At 33.7% G+C, this 21,462-nt stretch overlaps 2 protein-coding genes across 6 annotated transcripts in view; one reads left to right on the top strand and one right to left on the bottom strand.

Annotated features, from left to right (window-relative positions):
- LOC126883949 (phosphatidylinositol N-acetylglucosaminyltransferase subunit A) overlaps window positions 1-21,462 on the top strand; it is a 299,258-nt gene that overhangs the window by 216,343 nt on the left and 61,453 nt on the right. The window lies entirely within an intron of this gene.
- On the bottom strand, window positions 5,992-11,166 carry LOC126883950 (uncharacterized). The gene is made up of 2 exons (XM_050649724.1): window positions 11,034-11,166; window positions 5,992-7,289 (listed from the first exon to the last, which is right to left on the bottom strand). The coding sequence occupies exon 2, from the start codon at window positions 7,287-7,289 to the stop codon at window positions 6,690-6,692; it is 600 nt and encodes a 199-aa protein (XP_050505681.1). The 5' UTR covers window positions 11,034-11,166; the 3' UTR covers window positions 5,992-6,689.

Raw genomic sequence — 21,462 nt, forward strand, 5'->3', positions numbered from 1 at the left:
GGTTGAAACGAGAATATGTTATTCGTGCTGTTTACTCTCAACAACTGCGACATGATGACTGATTCAGGTCAAGAGATTAATAGGTTTATATACAGTAAAAAAACAAATTTATTCACATTTTTTTTATTTGTTCTAAAGCAAGTTTACATAAATGACAAGATGCTTGAGAACCGGGTGGGCCATCACAATGAGTCCTCCAATCAGGTCTGTTGTAATGCACGAAGCAGGGAAGTAGTATCTGCAGGTTAAATTCTTGTCGATATTCCCCAGGCAATTTATGCCATATATATAACAATTCTATAGGTTCTACAGTTCGTATAATATAATCTAGCGGTATTAATTTTAGTTCTTCTTCACTGAATCCTTCAAAACGTTTTTTGTGAAACATATGGTCCAGAAGCAGTTCCATGCCTTTAATATGCTCCATTATATAAAAACTTTAGGCATAAATGTCCACAAATGATTTGATTGTAGGTTTGATACTGATGGTTATTATAGAAAATTTTTGTATGTGTACCTAGATATTTAACAAGTTCTTTGGTCGGCTTCAAATTACCAAATGAATCGAAATACTCTACGTCGTTGTTTATCTTTCTATATGCTACCCAATGTGTTCCGCTGTGTGATGATGCATCTAGATTAACTATTGCGCATTCACGTTTTCGAGGACCGTGTCTAGGCAGAGTGTCATTCATGAAAACACCTCGAAAATGTGGGATTTTAAGTGTTTTCGCGTAATGCGCAATCTCTAAGTCGTACAGCGGACGATTGGGTAGCTTTATTGGAAGTTTTTTTTCAGATACAAACCGAATCCGCCTCTTGGTTTCTTACGCAAGTACAGACCTGAGCCGATGTGTTCCATCGCCTTATTATGGCGCATATCCTCTTCCAATTTCTTTTGGGCGTTCTTTGCGTCAACCACAGTCTTCGCCACCCCTGCTGCACCACCGGCTAAAGCCCCCAATGCAGAAAGACCTGCAAATAGGGGTATGAGGGGTAGGAAACCTCCAGATTTTAGTGGCAACACTCGTGGAAGATCAACTGTTTTTCGTCCACCAAGTTTTTTAATTACCGATTTTGCTATTCGTACAGCTGTCAAAGCAGTATCTCTTAACGATGCTCCTCTCTTCATGGACTTTGCAATTTTAGGTACCACATCCCGATTGAAAGAATAACGTCCCTTTCTTCCACGACGACGAGGACATCCCATTCCCAACTTTCTTTTCGTTTTCATTCCACCGGTTACAAGTAAAGCAGCACTTTTTTCGCCAAAGCTAGCGTCCTTAGACTTGAATCGCTCCCAAGCCCTATCTTCCAATTCTTTATCGGCCTTGTGACGTTCTTCGAGAGATGTATGATGCGAATAAGCGATATCGTGTTGTTTACAAGCTGCGTCTAATGGATTAATTCCCGGATCTCCGCGTGCAAGACGTTTTTTTAGTTTTGTTCCAGGTCCACAATACTGATAACCAGGAATATGAAGCTCAACTGGAAGTTTATTAATTAGAGAGTTCAAAAGACCTTCCCCTTTGAACACCAACATTGGACTGATGATCATGCATGTGGTGACATTGGTAATATATTGTTCATCTTTTTACTATGCTTGACACACGATGAGGGTCATTCAACAAGAGCAGACGCTACCAATTGATAATCTAGACATTGTACAGAAAGCGACCAACAGTAAACATGGAAAATTATTACCAAACTCATTCAGAGCCATTATTTGTGGTCCAAGTGGATGTGGAAAAACTAACGCCATGCTATCACTTTTATTTAGTCCAAATGGCGTCAAGTTTAAAAATGTCTATGTTTATTCAAAATCCCTCTTTCAACCGAAATACCAACTATTGCGGGATGCAATAGCGCAAGTCAAAGGTGTTGGGTATTTTCCATTTAAAGACAATGAAGAAATTATTGATCCCAACAAAGCTCAACCAAACTCTGTGTTTTTATTTGACGATGTCGCATGTGATGGCCAACACAAGATTCGCGAGTATTATTCCATGTGCAGACATAAAGATATCGATGCCGCTTACTTATGCCAAACATATTCAAAAATACCTAAGCAGCTAATAAGAGACAATTGTAACATGATTGTGCTGTTCAAGCAAGACGAGATAAATTTGAAACATATATTTGATGAACACGTATCGCCAGACATGTCATTTGATGAATTTAAAAAAATGTGTTCAGAATGTTGGAGAGATAGGTATGGTACTGTGGTAATTATGAAAGATTTTGCTCTCAACAATGGACGATATCGCAAAGGATTTGATAAATATATAAAATTGTAAGGTGTTTGTTTAGTCGCCAGCAAAATGCCAGATGATACGGTCGCCATTGCCCTTCGCAAGAAGAAAGTTACCGAATTGGCTAGATCAATTCGCAAAAAATATTTGGCATTGAAGTTAGGTAGAACAGAGCAAGATGAGTCACTAAATAAACTTTTTAAACCAATCTCGAAGCCTCTCAAGGATATTGCTCAATCATCAAAAACGTTACATCATACTATCACTAACAAGTTTGCACATGTTAAAAAAGAAGAGGTGAAAAAGGAGGAGGATGAGGATGTATTTCTTGATGCACCCGAGGCATCTGATGAAAACATTCAAGAGCCAATCTCCGGTTCTAACGAGATTCCGATGGACGCCACAGACGAATATATCGACCACTATCCTCCAATAAGTCACAAGTACATAAAAGAATATTTGATAAAAGACGATAAAATCGATAAAAACTATGGTCCATTTTACGATAGTATTAGTGGCTGGATATTGGGAAAACGTCGAATAAACTTTGACAAAAACACTGGAGACATAGTAATAATTCGAGAACAGGATTTTGAAGAACGTAGGTTAAGTGGTACGCCAGGCCTATATCACCTTTTATTTTATGCCAACCCAAACCCAGAACAGTATAATGATGAGGATTTACAAAAGTATAAAACACTGCTGATTAACACAGAGATTCATCTGGATACCTTAGGACGCCTTAAAGGTTCCAGCGGAGAAAAATATCATTCTATTATTAAACCTCTATTCAAACCATCTGATGCAACAATGAAAAAGCATGCAACTCGATCACAAAAAGAACTCGACCACAGAACGAAAACAGCTCGGTCAGCATCTTCATCTACGGTCAAAGGAACGGGGTTGGATGACTCTCGTTTAACATACAACGCTGCACCCTTAGAGTATATTTATTGGGATGACGTCAATGAGTTAGTTGATCGTCTTAAACTCTTGGTGGCTTCGAAAGACGCCGGCAACACATCTCACGACAACGAAATCGTGGCTATCATCAATGAACTAAAAGAAGCCAATATAATAGAGTAACTGAGAATGATGGCATCATTTCCATTATGAGTGTCGACAAATTCGGTCATCACTCTCGTAACAGTATCACCCAAAAGGCAGTACGAGTTACATTTCCACATACTCCTGCCGGAAACATTAATGCCGAAAATGTGAAAATTTGTAATGTTAAGGACCCATCAGAATATAGTGATGCTGCAACGAAAAAATACGTTGATAATCTAATAAATGAGATGCGTAGCGTATACTTTCCAATAATTAAAGCCCATGATGCGATATTAGATCAAAAATCCATTAATATAAAAGATTTAACAATCGGACTAAACGAAGTAAGAAAAGAAGTTCCACTGCTCGAGCAAAAGCTACAAAAAATAATCGCAGATGCTATGAATACACTAAAAAAGGATACGGAGAACAATATAAATAAGTTGTTGCAACAAAAAACTAATGATATACAGGATTTAGCCGTCGGACTAAACGAAGTACAAAAAGAAATTCATAAAACCACAGTTCCACATTTAGCGATCGAACTAAATCAAGTAAGAGAAGAGCTTCATAAAACCACAGTTCCACTTCTCGAGCAAAAATTGAAAAAAATAATCAAAGATGATGTGAATACACTAAAAAAGGATGCGGATAAAAGCATAAAAGAAGCTGCAGAAACACTTGCAAACCATACGATGCACGATATGAAGATGGAACAGAGGTTAAAACAAGTGGAGCAAACATTACAGGATATAGTACGTAATATTGATCTATTGCGCACACATGTTGTAGATGTAGATGCTGGTCGTTAATAAGAAAATGTCTACAGAAAAGGAACAGGTGGTGAACGAATTGCATAAACCAGCACGAAAAATCTATCCTCGTCGACGAACAATAATCAAAGGAATCGATGACTTGTGGCAAATGGATTTGGCCGAAATGCGTCCTTACGCACACCAAAATAAAAATTTTAAACTAATACTAGTCGTAATTGATTGTTTTTCAAAATATGTTTGGACACGCCCTCTAAAGACCAAGACTGGCGAGGAAATTACTCAAGCATTTTCGGATATTCTCGCCCATACTCGACGACTTCCGAAGAACCTCCAATCCGATCAGGGAACAGAATTTTATAACAGAAAATTTCAAAATTTAATGAAAAAACACGAAATTAATCATTACAGCACCTACACGATTAAAAAAGCCGCCATTTGTGAAAGAGTCATTAGAACGTTAAAAGCAAAGTTGTACAAGTATTTCAGTTTACATGGATCATACAAATGGTTAGAAGCTCTACCTGTAATTACCGAGGAATACAACAATACAAGGCACAGTAAAACGGGATACACACCATCTCAGGTCAACAAATCCAACGAAAAAGCTATTTTAAACAAGAGTTATAGTCATTTAAAAATTGCTGGTCCAAGAAAATATAAAATTGGTGACATTGTGCGTGTCTCAAAGACAAAACATTTATTTGAAAAGGCCTACACGCCCAATTGGACGACGGAATTATTTAAAATTGTAAAAGTTAAGATAACAAATCCTATAACGTATTTGCTTGAAGACATGCACGGTATACCGATTAGCGGGGGGTTTTACGAAGAAGAATTACAGAAAACATTAAACCCTGACATTTACTTGGTTGAAAAAGTACTTAGACGAAAAGGCAATAAGATGTATGTGAAATGGCTCGGTATGGACAGCAAACATAACAGCTGGATTAACGTTAATGACGTAGTTTAGGAGGATCTATCTTTTAATCCGCCGCGTAGCAATACATTTTTTGCAAAGAGGTTGTTTTTACCACAAGGAGTAGGGGAATATAAAAGAACTCATGCTTCAGTATCAATGTCAGTACAAGTGAACATGAGCTCTCAAGATAGTGGGTATTCTTCAGGTGGCTCTCAAGATAGTGGGTATTCCTCAGGTGGTTGTGAATTTAGCATCGATATGCCTAGCAACGAAGACTATAATCAAGAATTAGATAGAGCTTTGGAAAATTATGAGGCTGCCGCCAAATCAGAAGTTTTCTACCTGCTTGCAACAAAATACACGTTATCGGGCTATGAAGTACAATGTGGTATAAGCCCTGCAAGATCATTTTCGCCTGCAGTGATTTTATCTCAGCAATATAAACCAACCAGAATATCACTCAGCGCATACGAATGGTATTCCTTTATTTCAATCATTACACAACAACTAATTGATTTTTTCCAATCAACTGATGACCTCATGCACCCAACTTTTCCATGCGAAGAATACTGCACTGTTACCCCGATAGTTTACGATGATTGTAAATTCATTATTGTTAAGAAGCATGGTGTGGAGTACTATATGGATGAAGAAGAAGTGAAGCAAATTGTTGAACTTAACACTAGTGTGCTATCGCCTCGTATGCAGTTGTTAGAAAATTTGAACTTTTGTGAATATTATTATAATGTTTTAGATTTTTGTAAAAATGCTGCAGATAGTTTAAACCCCTTGCAAATATTGTATGCTTTTTGTTCTATAATGTCAGATGATATGACAAACAATGCTCTTAGGGAGTTCATTTATTTTTATAAAATTAGGGTAATTAATGATTTGAATAAATAAAAAAAATACCAATTTAGAGTTTTTATTTTACCATAATATATATATATTACAAACTATTTTACAATATATATACAAGAAAGAGAGAGATAGCACGTGGATATTGTTATGCGTTTAGTACAAAAGAGAGATAGTAGCTTATGAACATAATTCGTCTCAAAAATCAATTTTTATATATTTGCAATTTGTAGTTTTAATTCTCTTAGACAATTTACTTAGGATTGTATTCGCTATTTTTTGTAAATTGGGGGGAATCCATAGGGAGCCCCGCATCTTCGACACCCGCATGACATCACTTTTTCACAGTTCTTCACAATTTGTAGTTTTAATTCTCTTATACAATTTACGTTTAAACTGAATCGTATTTGCTTGGGAATCTTAAAATTCGCGGTACATCCTTGCTTGCTGTACCATCGTTCAATACCAATCACATCTTGAGGGAGAGGATGTTGCTCTCCACTTGGAAGCGTAAATGTCTTTGTATTAGCATCAACTACATCCCAATAAATTTTATTGGCTGCTATTTGTTGCAGATTAGCGGGGGTCCATAGGTCTGGTGTAACACATCTGTGAGACATTTCAACGTTCTTCTGCAATAAAAATCTATTCTAAAATACTGTAATGTCCCAATGGTAGGGTTCTAAAACTATTTGGAATTAAATATCTTTTATCGTCATAAGGACTTAGCGCAATTTTTGTTTGTTCTATACTATAGACGTTATGGCTATATGACCGAATGGAGTGTTGAGTAGCAGTTTGTTCCTTAAAAAAGAATCAATATTACTGCCTACTTCAGACTTCTGGTTCAGAATCATCAAACCTGTTATTTCTAGGCATTTCATGTAATGCATTAACGCAAGACTCGTAATCTTTTAAATCGAATAAAACTTGAGTAAAGCAACTATTGCACCAATAATATGGTTGCTGATATACGCATTCAACGATATCATCAGCATCATAAACTTCGTGAGTATGGTCGTAACGCACCAGTAAAAATTTATTTAAGGTCTCATGAGCATTTTTGAATGCAAAAAAACATGATTTACATACGTTTAGGCGATGCTGCTTAAGATAATATCCATTAGCCCATACACAATAACTGGAGTGTTCATCTTCAAATATACTCCCCCAATCTGACTTTCCTAATACGACATTTCTTAAATGTGACGGTATGTGTTTAGAGCAAGCAATAAATTCTATTCCTTTATATGAAGGAATAGGATCATTTTTAGCACTGCTTATCATCGTTTCCCATTTATATAAAGGAAATTTTTTTAATATTATTTTTGTTAATGTCCACGGCAAGGGGGACTGCTCGATGAAATATGATGCTGATACTGTTGTTTCACAGATTTTTTTGATAGACAGGTCGGTCAATGATGGAACATTCATCTACAAAAAAAAAATCTATTCTAAAATACTGTAATGTCCCAATGGTAGGGTTCTAAAACTATTTGGAATTAAATATCTTTTATCGTCATAAGGACTTAGCGCAATTTTTGTTTGTTCTATACTATAGACGTTATGGCTATATGACCGAATGGAGTGTTGAGTAGCAGTTTGTTCCTTAAAATCATTTAAACAGTTTACATAATCATCGAATTTTATAACATTTTTTACTATATTATATTTAGTCCCTTTTGCTTTTTTAGTGATTCGACCAGATTGAACTTTAAAAGTATACATTTTTGATCGTAATCCCACAAATTTTGTCATAATTTCTCCTTTATTTTCATCTTTCATTACTCCTAAAACTTTTTTATTTACGCGAGGAATATTATAGATATTATCTACAGCGTAATCGGATGTATCAAATTTTGATAGATCTTGTTTTATTACTTCCTCATATGCATCATGACAGTACAGTTCATAAATAAAGCTATCGGTATCCATATACATTAAATTACATTTATCTGCGCCCAATTTTGGAAGCATATAGTCGTAATGAAATTGGTACATACATAATTTTGATATATCTAAAACAGTCATGCCAATGTATAAGGGTTTATTAAAAACTAGATCTGATTTAATCAGTTCTATAGCTACTAAATTTTCATTAAATATCTTTCTGCTATGAAACCTGGCACTAGAAATTAAATTTTTAGCACCATATCGCCCATTCCATGATCTGACTAGTTTTACTATTCTATGTTTCCTTATATTCTCCATAGTCTTTCCAAATACACTATTATTGGCCAATTTGTATAAATTTCTTCCAAAATCGTTCGTAGCTGCAGCTCTAAGTCGAGTATTTAATTCTATGTAGGGTCGCAGCCACGCAGACTGCTTAAATTTCAAAATTTTATGAATCTTTTTTAAAACTAACCCATTAGCCAGCATTTGTTTTAAATTTCTATAATGAACGATATATTCTTTTTTATTATAAAGTGTTGTCATTAGTTTAGTATGATTTGAACCCAAAGCTTTGCGGTGTTCGGCAGCGAATGGAAAATCTGAGTGCAGATCATGTAATTGGCGAGGATAGTCCAGGTCAACTTGTAACATGTACCCTACGGGAGAGTCATCAGGTACAGACATAACATCAATGTCTTTGGCATCCATCCATTCGAACCCTCCGTAGGGTAAGGGTTCTCCCATAGCCCACCCATATAAATTATTGACATCAAAATACATTAAGTATTTTGAGGGCTGTGCGGGGTCATAATTAGACATGTACTTATTATTGGCCTCCGACATTCTACCGCTACATACTGAAATTCCTCCACGAATTGCTTTCTCCATAAATAGTATCATGTCAACGTCACGCAATAACTCGAGGTTACACCCCACGTATTTCAACATACAATCCCAAGAATAACCGGGCATTGTGTAGTACCAGGCTGGATCTAACCCATAAGTTATAAAACATTTTTTGCGGAAAGTTTCAAAAACATCTGCTAAAAGCACAATATCGGTTTTTAAGTACAAATCTGAATATTGACCTAAATTTTCAATGTTAAAGGTATCCCAAACTATTTTAGCATGAGCATACTTCTCATCTGTAAGATTCGTATCGTTTAGCTTATTATAAAATGCCTCTATTGGAGGTAAATCGGTAATGTTTAATTTTTCCCAAGAATCAATAAAATCATAGCAAAATACCCCTTTTTTAGTTATTAATTTAAATTCATCGTCACTTAACCTGCTAAATTCTCGCTTGCAAATTTTAAAGTCATTTTTATTTAATGTTGAGACCAATTCATCTAAAGAGGCTCCTAAAAATCTTAATGAATCAATAAATCGAAATTTTATATTAGTAACAGCATCGTTAAGTGTAAATGAAATGTATTTTTCTTTATTGACTGGAAGTAGACTAATATCTCCTTTTTTGCTTAACTCTGAAATTATAAAATGACTGTCGTAGCCACTCATATTGTGAAAAATAACTGGGACGACAAACAATTTTTTGAAATTTAAATTACAGGCTTGGTGGGCGAAATTTCTGAACTCCCCCGTAAAATGGTCGTGGTCTTTAACAATGATATCTGTAGGAGAAAAACATTTTTCGCATATGTGACACCTTGTGGCTTTACTGGTACTCGGGTTTTCCTGCATTGGTATAATTTTCTTAATTTTCGAATGAATACTTTGAGCTAAATTTGGTAATTCATTAGCAAACCACTCCATGCAGTCAATGCCTCTATAACTCTTAAAAAAAGACAACTTTTCATCATAGCTACATTTTACATAGTATCCAGCACTATACGGAATATGTTTTTGATATTTTTTAGTACAACAGGATGTTTGGAGGTCTGTAACTTTTTCTAACATGCACTCAAAATCTGCATATATGACAAATGGCGTTGTTTGTTTATAAGTATAATTTTTAAAACTAACAGCATCATATTTAGGAAAAGACATTTTACAATTATTCATATCTGCACACATTTTTTCATGTTCCGACAATTTCCCTTCAGTTGAAAAATAATTTAAGCATCTATTGCAAAGAAATAATTTGGCCTTTCTTTTATTTAATTGACCAGCAACTAATTTAGACATATCCGTAATGTGGCAGTAGTGGTACTTAATTTCTGAATTATCATTATCCACTGGAGGTGCTTCATAATCGTTTAATTTAGGAAAATAGTGATTCTGAATTAAAAGAAGATTTACATGTTTGGCAACGACTGTTTTAGTTAATCTAGCTGGATATACTGTGAAAAATGACTTTTCATTATTTTCTATTAATTCTAAAGCAAATACATTGACTGATATATTATTTAATTTTTCAAATTTTGAAATTTGATGTAACGGCATTGGTGCCTCTAGGTCTTCTGTTTTTAGTACTGTACTGTACCATGGGTATGAGGATGGGAGTTCTTTATGTGCTTTAGCTGGATAGAGGGCACTAACTATTGCCCAATAAAAACATGCTTGATCAGAATTTTTTACATTAATACAAGCACGCTTTTTTTGAATACTCTCAGGAAGTTTAATATACGAGGAACCATTTCCAATTTCATATCGATTAATATTTACTTCTAAAGATACAATTCTATTTAATGCAAAACCGGAGTCCCTTTCCTGAAACTCGGATAATTTAAGATTTATTTTATCTTTAACATTCTCAAAAAACCACCGCTCTGTATCGGTAGATACGTCTAGTACAGCATTTTTTGTATTAAAATATTTAAAATTTACAATTTCCTCCTCCCCCGATTTTTTAATAAATTCTCCACAAAAACAAACATTAACTTTAACAACTTTATCTGCTTTTAAAATTTTTCTGATTTTATTTTTAAAAATAATATAACAATCATTTAGGAAATGTGCTAAGTCCTTATGCCATAAATTAACTATAACTCCAGTTTTAATTCGACTTTTAAACGCGGAAACTACATTTTCCCATTTAACTGTATGTTTTAGTTTGTTGTCTAGCCCCATACCGACATGTCTATTGAAAATAATCTGTTTAAAATGTTTAAAATGTCCTACATGCGTTTGCAGTTTTCTAATTGTACCTATAGGCAAAGTGCGTTTTTTTATTACTTTATTACAAGTTTTGATTTGTTTCGTTAAGCGTTTCACCCAAATTTCTTTGTCTTTAGCTGTGAATTTATCAAAAACTATCTTTCTGATTCTTTTGATGAATAACAGTAAATTTTTACATTGTTTAACAATATCCATATTGCTTACCTCTCTTTCTCTCAGTATTTTCGCTTAGATAATTTTAAATGATGTCATGGGCTGGTACTGTTGGCCGCAGTCCACCAGGCCGTGATAAACTATCGAATACTTCCCGCTCGAAAACTCCTCAATGACGGGGCTGTAGGTATCTGTGACTCTAGGCGGTAGAAACACCACCTCTTCCCCCAAATCTAACAGAACAGCTTGCCCAAACTTTGTCTTCACAATTTTGGCTCCCGTAATGGGTACTGGAATGTCGATCGGTAATTCTTTGAGTTTCTTCACGGGTTTCCTCGCTACGACAGATGAGGCATTAATTTTTGATAAATCCATCTGAAATGAAGGAGTGATATAAATAACCAAGCAAAAAACATTGAGTTGTATTCAAAATCAAAACCCGAAAAGATTTAACAAAGAATAATTACGAAGAATGACGAATAATTGACATTCAGCATGCTAACAGTAAGTCTTTTTTGTTTGTAGACAATCAGATGTCGAAATAATAACTCTCATCTGGAATAAAGGGATAAATAGCAGAGTAGAAAACATTAATTAAAAAAATCAAAGAAAAACAGAACAGATTTAACAAAGAATAATTACGAGAAAATAAAAAAGAATAATTGTCATGCTGGCATGAGGTCTTGTAGACAATCAGGTGCTAAAATAATAAATCTCATCTGGAATAAAGGAATTTTATAAATAGCTGACCAAAAAACCGAACAGATTTAACAACGAATAATTACGAGAAAATAAAAAAATAATTGTTATGCTAGCATGTCTTTTTTGTAGACAATCAGGTGCTAAAATAATAAATCTCATCTGAAATGAAGGAATTTTATAAATAGCTGACCAAAAACTTGAAAAAACCGAACAGATTTAACAAATAATAATTACGAGAAAATAAAAAATAATTGTCATGCTGACATGAGGTCTTGTAGACAATCAGGTGCTAAAATAATAAATCTCATCTGGAATGAAGGAATTTTATAAATAGCTAACCAAAAACTTGAAAAACCGAAAAGATTTTAACAACGAATAATTACGAGAAAATAAAAAATAAATGTCATTCAAAATGTCGACAATTAGATAATTATTTAATGTTGAAATAATAAATCTCAGCTGGAATGAAGAGATTTTATAAATAGCAGAGCAGAAAACATTAAGTTTTATTCAAAATCAAACAAGAAAAATAAAAAATATTTAACAAAAAATAATTAAGAGAACACTTACCTTGCAAAACTAGTTGAACCACAACGAGCACTAACAGTAAGGAATAGACTATGGAATAGACCGTCCTGAGGTGGATTTTGAAATTTATAAGGTTGCGTGCCCCACCCTATGACGTGTTGTAGAAAGTGTGCGTGTGCAAAATTATATTCAGTTTTATCATTGTCATTGGTTTTAAAAATTCCAACATTTTCTATGCACATGATAAGAAATATAACTCAATAACAAAATGTGGGTATGATAACGAAAATTGCATAGTAATGCGATTAGACCCTCAACCGCTATTTCCTATGCGATATGTAAATTATCTGCTAACATTTATTTTCATTATTTTCAACTAAATATTTTTTAGAGTTATGGGTTTTTTATTTAAACGCCTTATTTATTGTTCAAGTCTTATATTACATGATGATTCAAATTTTCTCTTAACAATTTTAAATATAATCTTTATAATTAAAATAAACACTGAAGCTAATATTACACAAGTCATTGCAAAAACATTATCTATTTCACTTTTCATGCTTTCTTTGTTCATCGTTGTTGGCGCCGGCGTCGATAACATCATTAATAGTAATTGGATGAATTCGCCTTGTTGGAGTTTCCCTAAATAAGTAATCCGCAGCACTTGAATATTCTTGTCGCAGCTGCTGGCTAAATTCCTTAGGTGTCCAGTCTATGCTGCTTCCCAGTGTTAGGTTCTCTATTTGTTTTATAACCTTATTTTTATCCTCATAAAATAAAACCTGACTTCTTAACTGTGTCAGTTTTTCTCTAAATTCTGCTAATTTACGTCTATACTCATTCAAAGACATGATGTTACTACCTCACGTCGCGCTGTGACAATAAGTTCTTGCGACTGAGCTCCCCATGACAATAAGGCCTACGCGACATTTCACGAGCCCACGTGACGGTTTGATGTAACGTTTTACCTGACGCTTTCACGTGACAATAAGGCCTACGCGACATTTCACAAGCCCACGTGACGTTTTGATGTGACGTTTTACGTGACGCGTTGACGTGTTTTGACGTGATGATTTTACGTGACAATAAAGCCTACGCGACATTTCACAAGACTACGTGACGTTTTGATGTGACGTTTTTACGTGACGCGTTGACGTGCTGTGTTCCTTTTTAGTTCTTTTAATAAAAAAATTGCATTATGTTGTTGTTTTATTTAAATTCCAAAATTACCAGCCGCGCGCTTCGTATCTACGAGATCCTTCCGCGAAAAACTTAAGGTACCGACCGCGCATCTGCTTCGCGTTCCGCGAAAAATTAAGGTACCGATCGCACATCTGGTATCGCGCACCGCTGCGCCGCTGTGTTCCTTTTTAGTTCTTTTAATAAAAAAATTGCATTATGTTGTTGTTTTATTTAAATTCCAAAATTACCAGCCGCGCGCTTCGTATCTACGAGATCGCGAAAAACTTAAGGTACCGACCGCGCATCTGCTTCGCGTTCCGCGAAAAATTAAGGTACCGATCGCACATCTGGTATCGCGCACCGATCGACCAGCGCTAGAACTCCGTCACATCGGAACGCGCCCCATCGGACGTCGTCACATCGGAAAGCGCCCTTTTGACACTATGCCGCCATGTTTTTTTGTATTCGTTATCTCCCGCCCATTCCAACGAGCCGTCGTACGTTTAAATCGGACCAATAGCAGCAGAGATACCATGTTTCTCTCTCTAACACACATACTTTCCTATATCAGCTGTGACATCACATACCTCTCTCTCTAACACACAGAATTCCCTATATCTGTAGTGACACCCGTTTAGATCATCTACTTATGTTTGCGAAACTCTATCTTAGCTTCATTTTCAAAAGTAGAATCATCAGCTGACGATTTTAGTACAGATCAATAATTTCTGTGCGATATTTGTCAAAACAGAAAGTGGTGTTTGTTCAGAACAACTTTCTAAGAGACAGTCTGGGAAAATCGTTCATTCTTGCTGGCTTACCACTGCTTCCCGCATCTTTCGGTTATATGTAGCAATCGGAAACCCCTCGAAAAATTTACAAATACTAAGCCATTTTAGAATAAAGTGTATGCGCCCATGTGGTTTTGCATTAAGACTCAACCATCATGACTTTATGGTGCAAGACATCTATTGAAGACAATATGACTCTGCGAGCAGACCTCTTCTTAATACCAGAATTAAAAGATATAGTCTACAAGAATATTTAAGGACAGGGGTACTTTGACAGTCCAGAGAATATTATTTTGATTATGCTATTATTTGTTGAACGTAAAAATATAAGACAACTGGGATTTTAAACAATTTTTAAGAGGAAATAATTAAATTACAAAGATAAACGATATTTCATAGTAGCAGAATTATTTTTTTTGTGCTAAGGAATACTTTGAGATTATCGACTGTAAGAAAGTTTTATGAACAGAGCCTCGTGTAGCTATGAAGCTATCAAAAGACCAACTAAGGGAAGTTGTTGAAAATCCCGACACCAGTCTTTTGGCATATGTAACAGCATACCATTGTCACACACAAGCGGTTGAGAGGGCGTATTTTCGTTTACTTTTTGTGTTCAAACCAAAGTCAGCTTTAGCTCAATTAATTTTTTTTTGTATGCAAAAAATTCTACCATACAAAAAAATATAGTTTTTTTTTTAAAAATCCTTAGTTTTATATAGCTCTGTAGTCGTGTAAAAAATTATTTATCGGTCAAAAAACTTACTATGATGGCAGTTATCTTATCAAACACGTTTTTTGGCTCAGACGACCATAATTAATTTAAAAAAAAAAACGATGTTCTGAAGCTATTTCCTTGTGGCATTTTTATAATTACGTATTTTTTATGGGAAATAAGCCACAATTTTACTAAAAAATGAATTTATTAACGTTTCGTTATTTTTAAAGATATAATTTATAAATTCATTTTTAGAAGAAAAACAATTGTTAACATCTGTTTTATTAAAAAATGATTATCCTTTATCGTTTATAAATAAGGAATTGACAAGATTAGATCGAATGGAACATAACAACTTAGAACGGGATCCTACAACATTCACAAGAAATAATACGAGGAAAATAACAATACCATATATAAAAGGACTATCCGAGAAACTTAAAACGATAGGAAATAAATTCAACATTTCAACAACATTCAAAACAACAAACACATTGAGATCTATTCTATCTAAAACTAAACCTAACAATGAACAAGAAAGAACAAAGAATTGCATTTATAGAATACCTTGTGAATGCGAACAATTTTATTTAGGTGAAACATCAAGACCATTAAACGTTAGAATAAGTGAACATCAGTCTTATATTAAAAACAGAGAATTTGATAGATCTCAGATATGTCAACACGCATGGGATAATGAACATAGAATTCAGTGGAGAGATTCAAGTATAGTCCTGAAAGAATCAGATAGTAAAAAGAGAAAAATCAAAGAAGCGGCTCTAATTATGCTAAATGAAACCAATTGTGTCGCAAATTCCTCGGTAGAATGCAGTAGGATGTGGTTACCCATACTGAAAGAGGAAGTCAATAGAAAGAAAATACCACGATTAGTAAGTCAATAACATATCGAGTTAGTACAAATTTTATATTTTAGTATTACTTATTGTATATCTATGTAATATTAATATTATTTATAATTTAAACATATTAAAGTCAGAATTTGGTATTAGTTTTTTGAAGGTAGATTAAATGTAAGACCAAATACTTACGATGTCGGGATAGTATCACGAGGTTTTTTCCTGGTTTTCCCTCGTGATTTACTATGGAATCTCTAACGCGAGAATTTTACTGTCATCGTTGCATTTGGTTGTCTTTTTAAAGACAGATCACATGCTATGATTTTTTTTTGCGACGGATATTCTTGAGTTGGGATTGATTTCATGTAATCGAATGAACTATCTTTTAGTAAAGTCGTCCCAGGAACGCAACTCATAAATATTGGCGATATCATTTTAAAGTCTTCTACTTTAAAATGTATAATATACGTCTGAATTGCCAATATAAATGAGTCAGATTAAATAAATTATTAGAAGAATTTTTTTACTTAGCAACAACATGTTTGTTTTATTTTAATAGTATTTTGTATTTTGACAACGAAACCCGATTTGGGCTTCGAAACGTTAATAAATTCATTTTTTAGTAAAATTGTGGCTTATTTCCCATAAAAAATACGTAATTAAAAAAAAACGAATTTGACATTTATTAGATGATTAGATTTTTTCTAAAAAAAAATCTCATTCTTGAACAGCTCTGTGGCAGTGGAAAAAAATAAAATTAATTATAAAACAAAACACTGTGAAGTAAGTTATCTTATCATACATCTTTTCTGGGGTCAGGAAACTTAATTAAAAAAACAAAATAAAAACACATTCCTCAACGGTCCACCCTAATCCACATACTTCTTTAATAAACTTGTTCTGAATCTGCTGCAAGGAAAACATATTTCCTTGGAGTAAGGAAATAACATTTCCGTACATTTTTCGTTTTCAGGCAACGGCTAAAATCGCATTCCCACGGTTCGATTTTAGTTAATCAACTTTAGTGGATCAACTAAAATCGAATAATATAATAGCTGTGAGAACATATGTTTCAATTTTAATCGGTCAACTTTTGTCGAATCGGTCAACACCACATTCATTTCTTTTTTTCTTAATCAGATTTCGTATCCACAAACGACGTTTTTTATGTTCTTTATTTCGTCTTAAAATAATTTTCATGAATTGCTGGATCAGTAAACTCCTAATAATATTTATACTTTAGCGTATAATGACTAATGACATTTGGCACCATTTTATGTAAACTGCTTTCGTCAATTTTGTTTGAAATGTGTGAACAACAAACTTCCGATTTTAGTTGATCAACTTTAGTGGATCAACTAAAATCAGTCAAGTTTTTGTTCACACATTTCAAACAAAATTGAAGCAATTAGTTTTAATAAAATGGCGCCAAGTGTAGTTATCCGTAAAAGTATAAATATTATTACACTAGAGTCGAACTCGAGGTGCAGGAGAAATAAACAAACCAAAGCATGAAACACGTCAGAACCATAAGCGTGCTGTTTTGCTTTCCTATTAAATTATTAAATTATTACCTAAAAGAATAAATAAGTATGTACAAAATAGCAGATTTGTTTACTTTGTGTAACGAAGATAAAACATATGCAATGTTAGTATTGTTTTCAAGGAAATTCAAGTCAGTAGATGCTATTTGATCACTTGATCAGTTATATTAAAAATAGGCTTTTTAACTGTATAAAGAAAACAGAAACGTGTGGTTTGACAAAAATTATAAAGCAGTAATTGTAACGTTGTTGTGGCAGTAATGATAATTAAACCATTAATTTCAAAATATTACGCATTAGTAGTACATATTATTATGTTTTCCGAATTTTATTTTGAAAAAACATAAAACTCGCATGATCCACATAACAAATGTCACCAGAAATTGTGATTAAATCCCATTTTAGAAGCAGGGACAGGGCTATTGTTTCGAAATGTTTCATGTAGATATCAGTCATGGTATACGACAATTAGACCGAAAGCAGTAGACCGAAAAGCACTTTACCGAAACCTCACTATACCGAACAGCATTAGACCGAAATGGTACATAAATTAAAAAAGATTGCAGTAAATTATGCTAAGATTTTGTATATCTGTCTTTTGTTTATTGTATTTTTTTGTACTATTTTATATATTATAGACTGTGTAAATTTTTACTCTGTACAGTCTGATATGAAAAATTTTTCATCCGTTAAACAAATTAGTGAAGGTAAAAATAAATTAAGGGTAGAGTGACGTTAACACCATTTTAACGTGTTTATAATAACCATCCAAATAACATTTAGTTGTAATTACATTAGTCTTATCTCTTTTACTGCGACAAGTAAAAAGAACTGCTTTTCGGTCTTCTGCTGTTCGGTCTAGTGAGGTTTCGGTAAAGTGCTTTTCGGTCTAATGAGTTCAGTCTACTGCTTTCGGTCTAATGATTTCGGTCTCTTTACAGTAAACCATCAGTCATGTATTACGGGAGAGAGGGTTATCCCGTTGGGGCACCTTTGATTTGACGATAGACTTGGTTTTGGAATGAAAAGTATGTATTAGGCATGCAGTGGTTTATAAGAGATAGGTAATGTGTCTTGGAGAATTTGATGTTTAGAGTCCAAGTTGGAGAGGGTTTCATCAATAGGAATGTTGGTGAATAAATAAACAATGTCAAAATTAGCTAGTATATCTGAGGGTGAAATAGAAATGTTTTTCAGAAGATCAATGAAATGGAAAAGTATATTCTTCATAAAATATAGATTCGTATTCATATATTCTGCATGAAATGATATATTCTTGGAATCCGGGAAGATGTTTCTTTAGGTAGGTATAAGAGATTTTTTGATATCTGGAAATAGAGTGGACATATTTATAATGGATTTGGTCGTTTTTTCCAGATATGTAGTGGGATCGTTTGGGACGCGTTTGTATTCTGTGAAATTGAGAAGTTTGGACATTTTGTCGAAATAATTAGAAGAGTTGGTAATGAAATATAATATACAGAGTGGGTCAAAGAAAACAGCCCACCTCGATATTTGGGAGTATGTATTAGATTTTAAAGAAATGAAGAAACAGGTCGAATTTTGATCTAAGGGGACACATTTTTATGGTACATACATCTGTCATTTGTCAACCTCCTCCCTTCCATTTTCCCCACCTCTTATTTTTAAATAGGGAATAAGGGTCGTGTGCTACCTCATTTGAAAGGTTATTCAATTCTCTATTCAGTAATGTTAACATTGACATAATCATTTATACAGGGTGTCCAAGAAAAATTATTTTGAATTAATTTAACTGACACAAAAAAAATATGTGCAATGACATATATGCAATTTATTTAACTCAAAATACATTCTACTACTGACAGAAAACAGAAAAATGTTTATTTGACAAATAAATATTGTTTTTCACTTAAATTCAATATTCAACCTACTAAGAGGCAGATGGGTGGCAGCTTGAACATTGAAATTAAGCGAAAAACAATGTTTATTTATCAAAAAACATTTTTTTCTGTTTTGTGACAGCAGTAGAAATTAAATAAATAAAAGCATTTTGAATTAAATAAATTACATAACATTCTTCTTTTTGTGTCAATTAATTTAATTAAAATATTTTTTTCTTGGACACCCTGTATAAATAATTATGTTAATGTTTATAATACTGAATGGAGAATTGAATAAACTTTTAAATGAGCTAGCACACGACCCCTATTCCCTATTCAAAAATAAGCGGTGGGGGAAGTGGGCGGGAGGGGGTTGACAAATGTATCTACCGTTAAAATGTGTCGCCCTTATATCAAAAATCGACCTGTTTCGTCATTTCCTTAAAATCTAATAAATACTGCCAAATATCGAGGTGGAGTTATTTGGCCCACTCTGTATATATTACAGTGGAACCCCGATAAGTCGGCCCCCGTTAACCCGGAAGTCCGATTTTCATCAGATAAACATTTTGATTTTCAGTACATATTTTGTATTTTGACAATGACACCCGTTCTGGGCGTCGAAATGTTAATAAAATTATTTTTTCAATTTAATTGGGTTTTATTTCCCATCAAAATAGTTAATTATTAGTTAAACATTTCAACAATAAAAATGTATGTATGTAATATAATATTTGAGAGATAATGTGTATTTGTGTAATTTGAACTATACAATAGTAAAAATGACTCATGGCACAAGCCGGCAGAGACAACAGGCATCTGTCTGTAGTATTCCTTTATTTTTTATTTCAAACTGTGTTAGCATTGTTTAAGAAAGACTATTTAAAAAATTCGTTTTTAATCAATGGTCTTAGTTTTCACTGTTCATAAAACATAATAACAAAACGTCGTTCCGATTGTGACTGTATGAATACAGTACATATTGTATTGCTCGCTTCCGTTTGCTTAGGTTTGTGTTTTTAGTAATTTAGATGTGTAGGTACTGTGCATATTTATATATATTTCATGTGATTTCAATTCTAACGGAGTTTATCTGTAAGTATACCGTATTTTATTAATTTTTACCATATTCTCCGGCCAGCCCGGATTTTCGATAACCCGGATCGGCCGCGGTCCCGATTAATCCGGGTTATCGAGGTTCCACTGTATATAGTTATTTTTTTATTGTATTATATCTTATCGACCGTTTAATAAGTAAAAAAGGTGTTAAATATCAGGTTTTGCGGTCAAAGAATAAAACGATTCTATTTTCTCGAAAACTCTATATTTCGCCAATGGTTATTGGCTTCTTCAGGAGTACACTAAAATTTTAAATAAAAACATTTAATATTTAAAAAGTAACGTGGAACCTCGGTAAGTCGGATTAATCGGGACCGCGGCCGATCCGAGTTAGCCTGAGAATATGGTAAAAATTAATAAAACACGGTATGTACTTACAGATAAACTCCATTATAATTGCAAAAACATGAAATACAGATATGCATACATAATATCTAAATTAAGTACAGTTGTATAGAGTATTGTTTATTTTTTGGTAAAAAACTAAGTCAAGGTGAAAAAAGTTTACAACCAATGTATACTGCCAGTAATAACATATGGTTCCGAAACCATAACTTTGACTAAATATTCTGCAAATAAATTGAGAATAACTTAACTAAAATGGAAAGAGCAATGTTGGGAATAACAAGAAAAGATATGGTACCACATAGGATAGTGAGAGAGAGAGAAAGAGAGAGAGAAGACTAAAGTGACAGATGTTATAGACAAAATTGCACAAGCCAAATGGAGATGGACTGAACATGTTACACGTTTAAATGGTAATAGGTGGACCAAAAGACTATAGAACGAAGACCTGAAGAAGACAAAATACACCGAGGTGGACCACCAAATAGACTTGAGAAAAGAAGTGGGAAACTATATACAGAAGTAAAATAGAAGTAGGCTGAATGCTGGAATATATGGAATTTAGAGGAATAAAAGGCAGATTTCGAGCATAGAATTTAATCAAATCTTGCCCAAGTATACTTTCGCTAACTTAGCATCATCAGGGGCATCTGAAATAAGCTAAAAGAACGCCATTGTAACAAAAGAAATAAGTGGAAAAACTTTGACAGAAAATCAAAATTTTTTTTGTGTGAATTTGATGGCCTTGGCCGAGCCAATTAGCCAGACATTTTGTTATTTTAAAAACAAACAAATTTGATTTTTCAATCAGAGGAATTTTTTCTGTATTTCTAAC

Source organism: Diabrotica virgifera, chromosome 4, assembly GCF_917563875.1.
Source record: "Diabrotica virgifera virgifera chromosome 4, PGI_DIABVI_V3a".
Lineage (NCBI taxonomy): Eukaryota > Metazoa > Arthropoda > Insecta > Coleoptera > Chrysomelidae > Diabrotica > Diabrotica virgifera.

Bases quoted from the DNA above. Each gene is read 5' to 3' on its own strand.
- LOC126883950 (XM_050649724.1), bottom strand. From the start codon at position 7,289: ATGAATGTTCCATCATTGACCGACCTGTCTATCAAAAAAATCTGTGAA.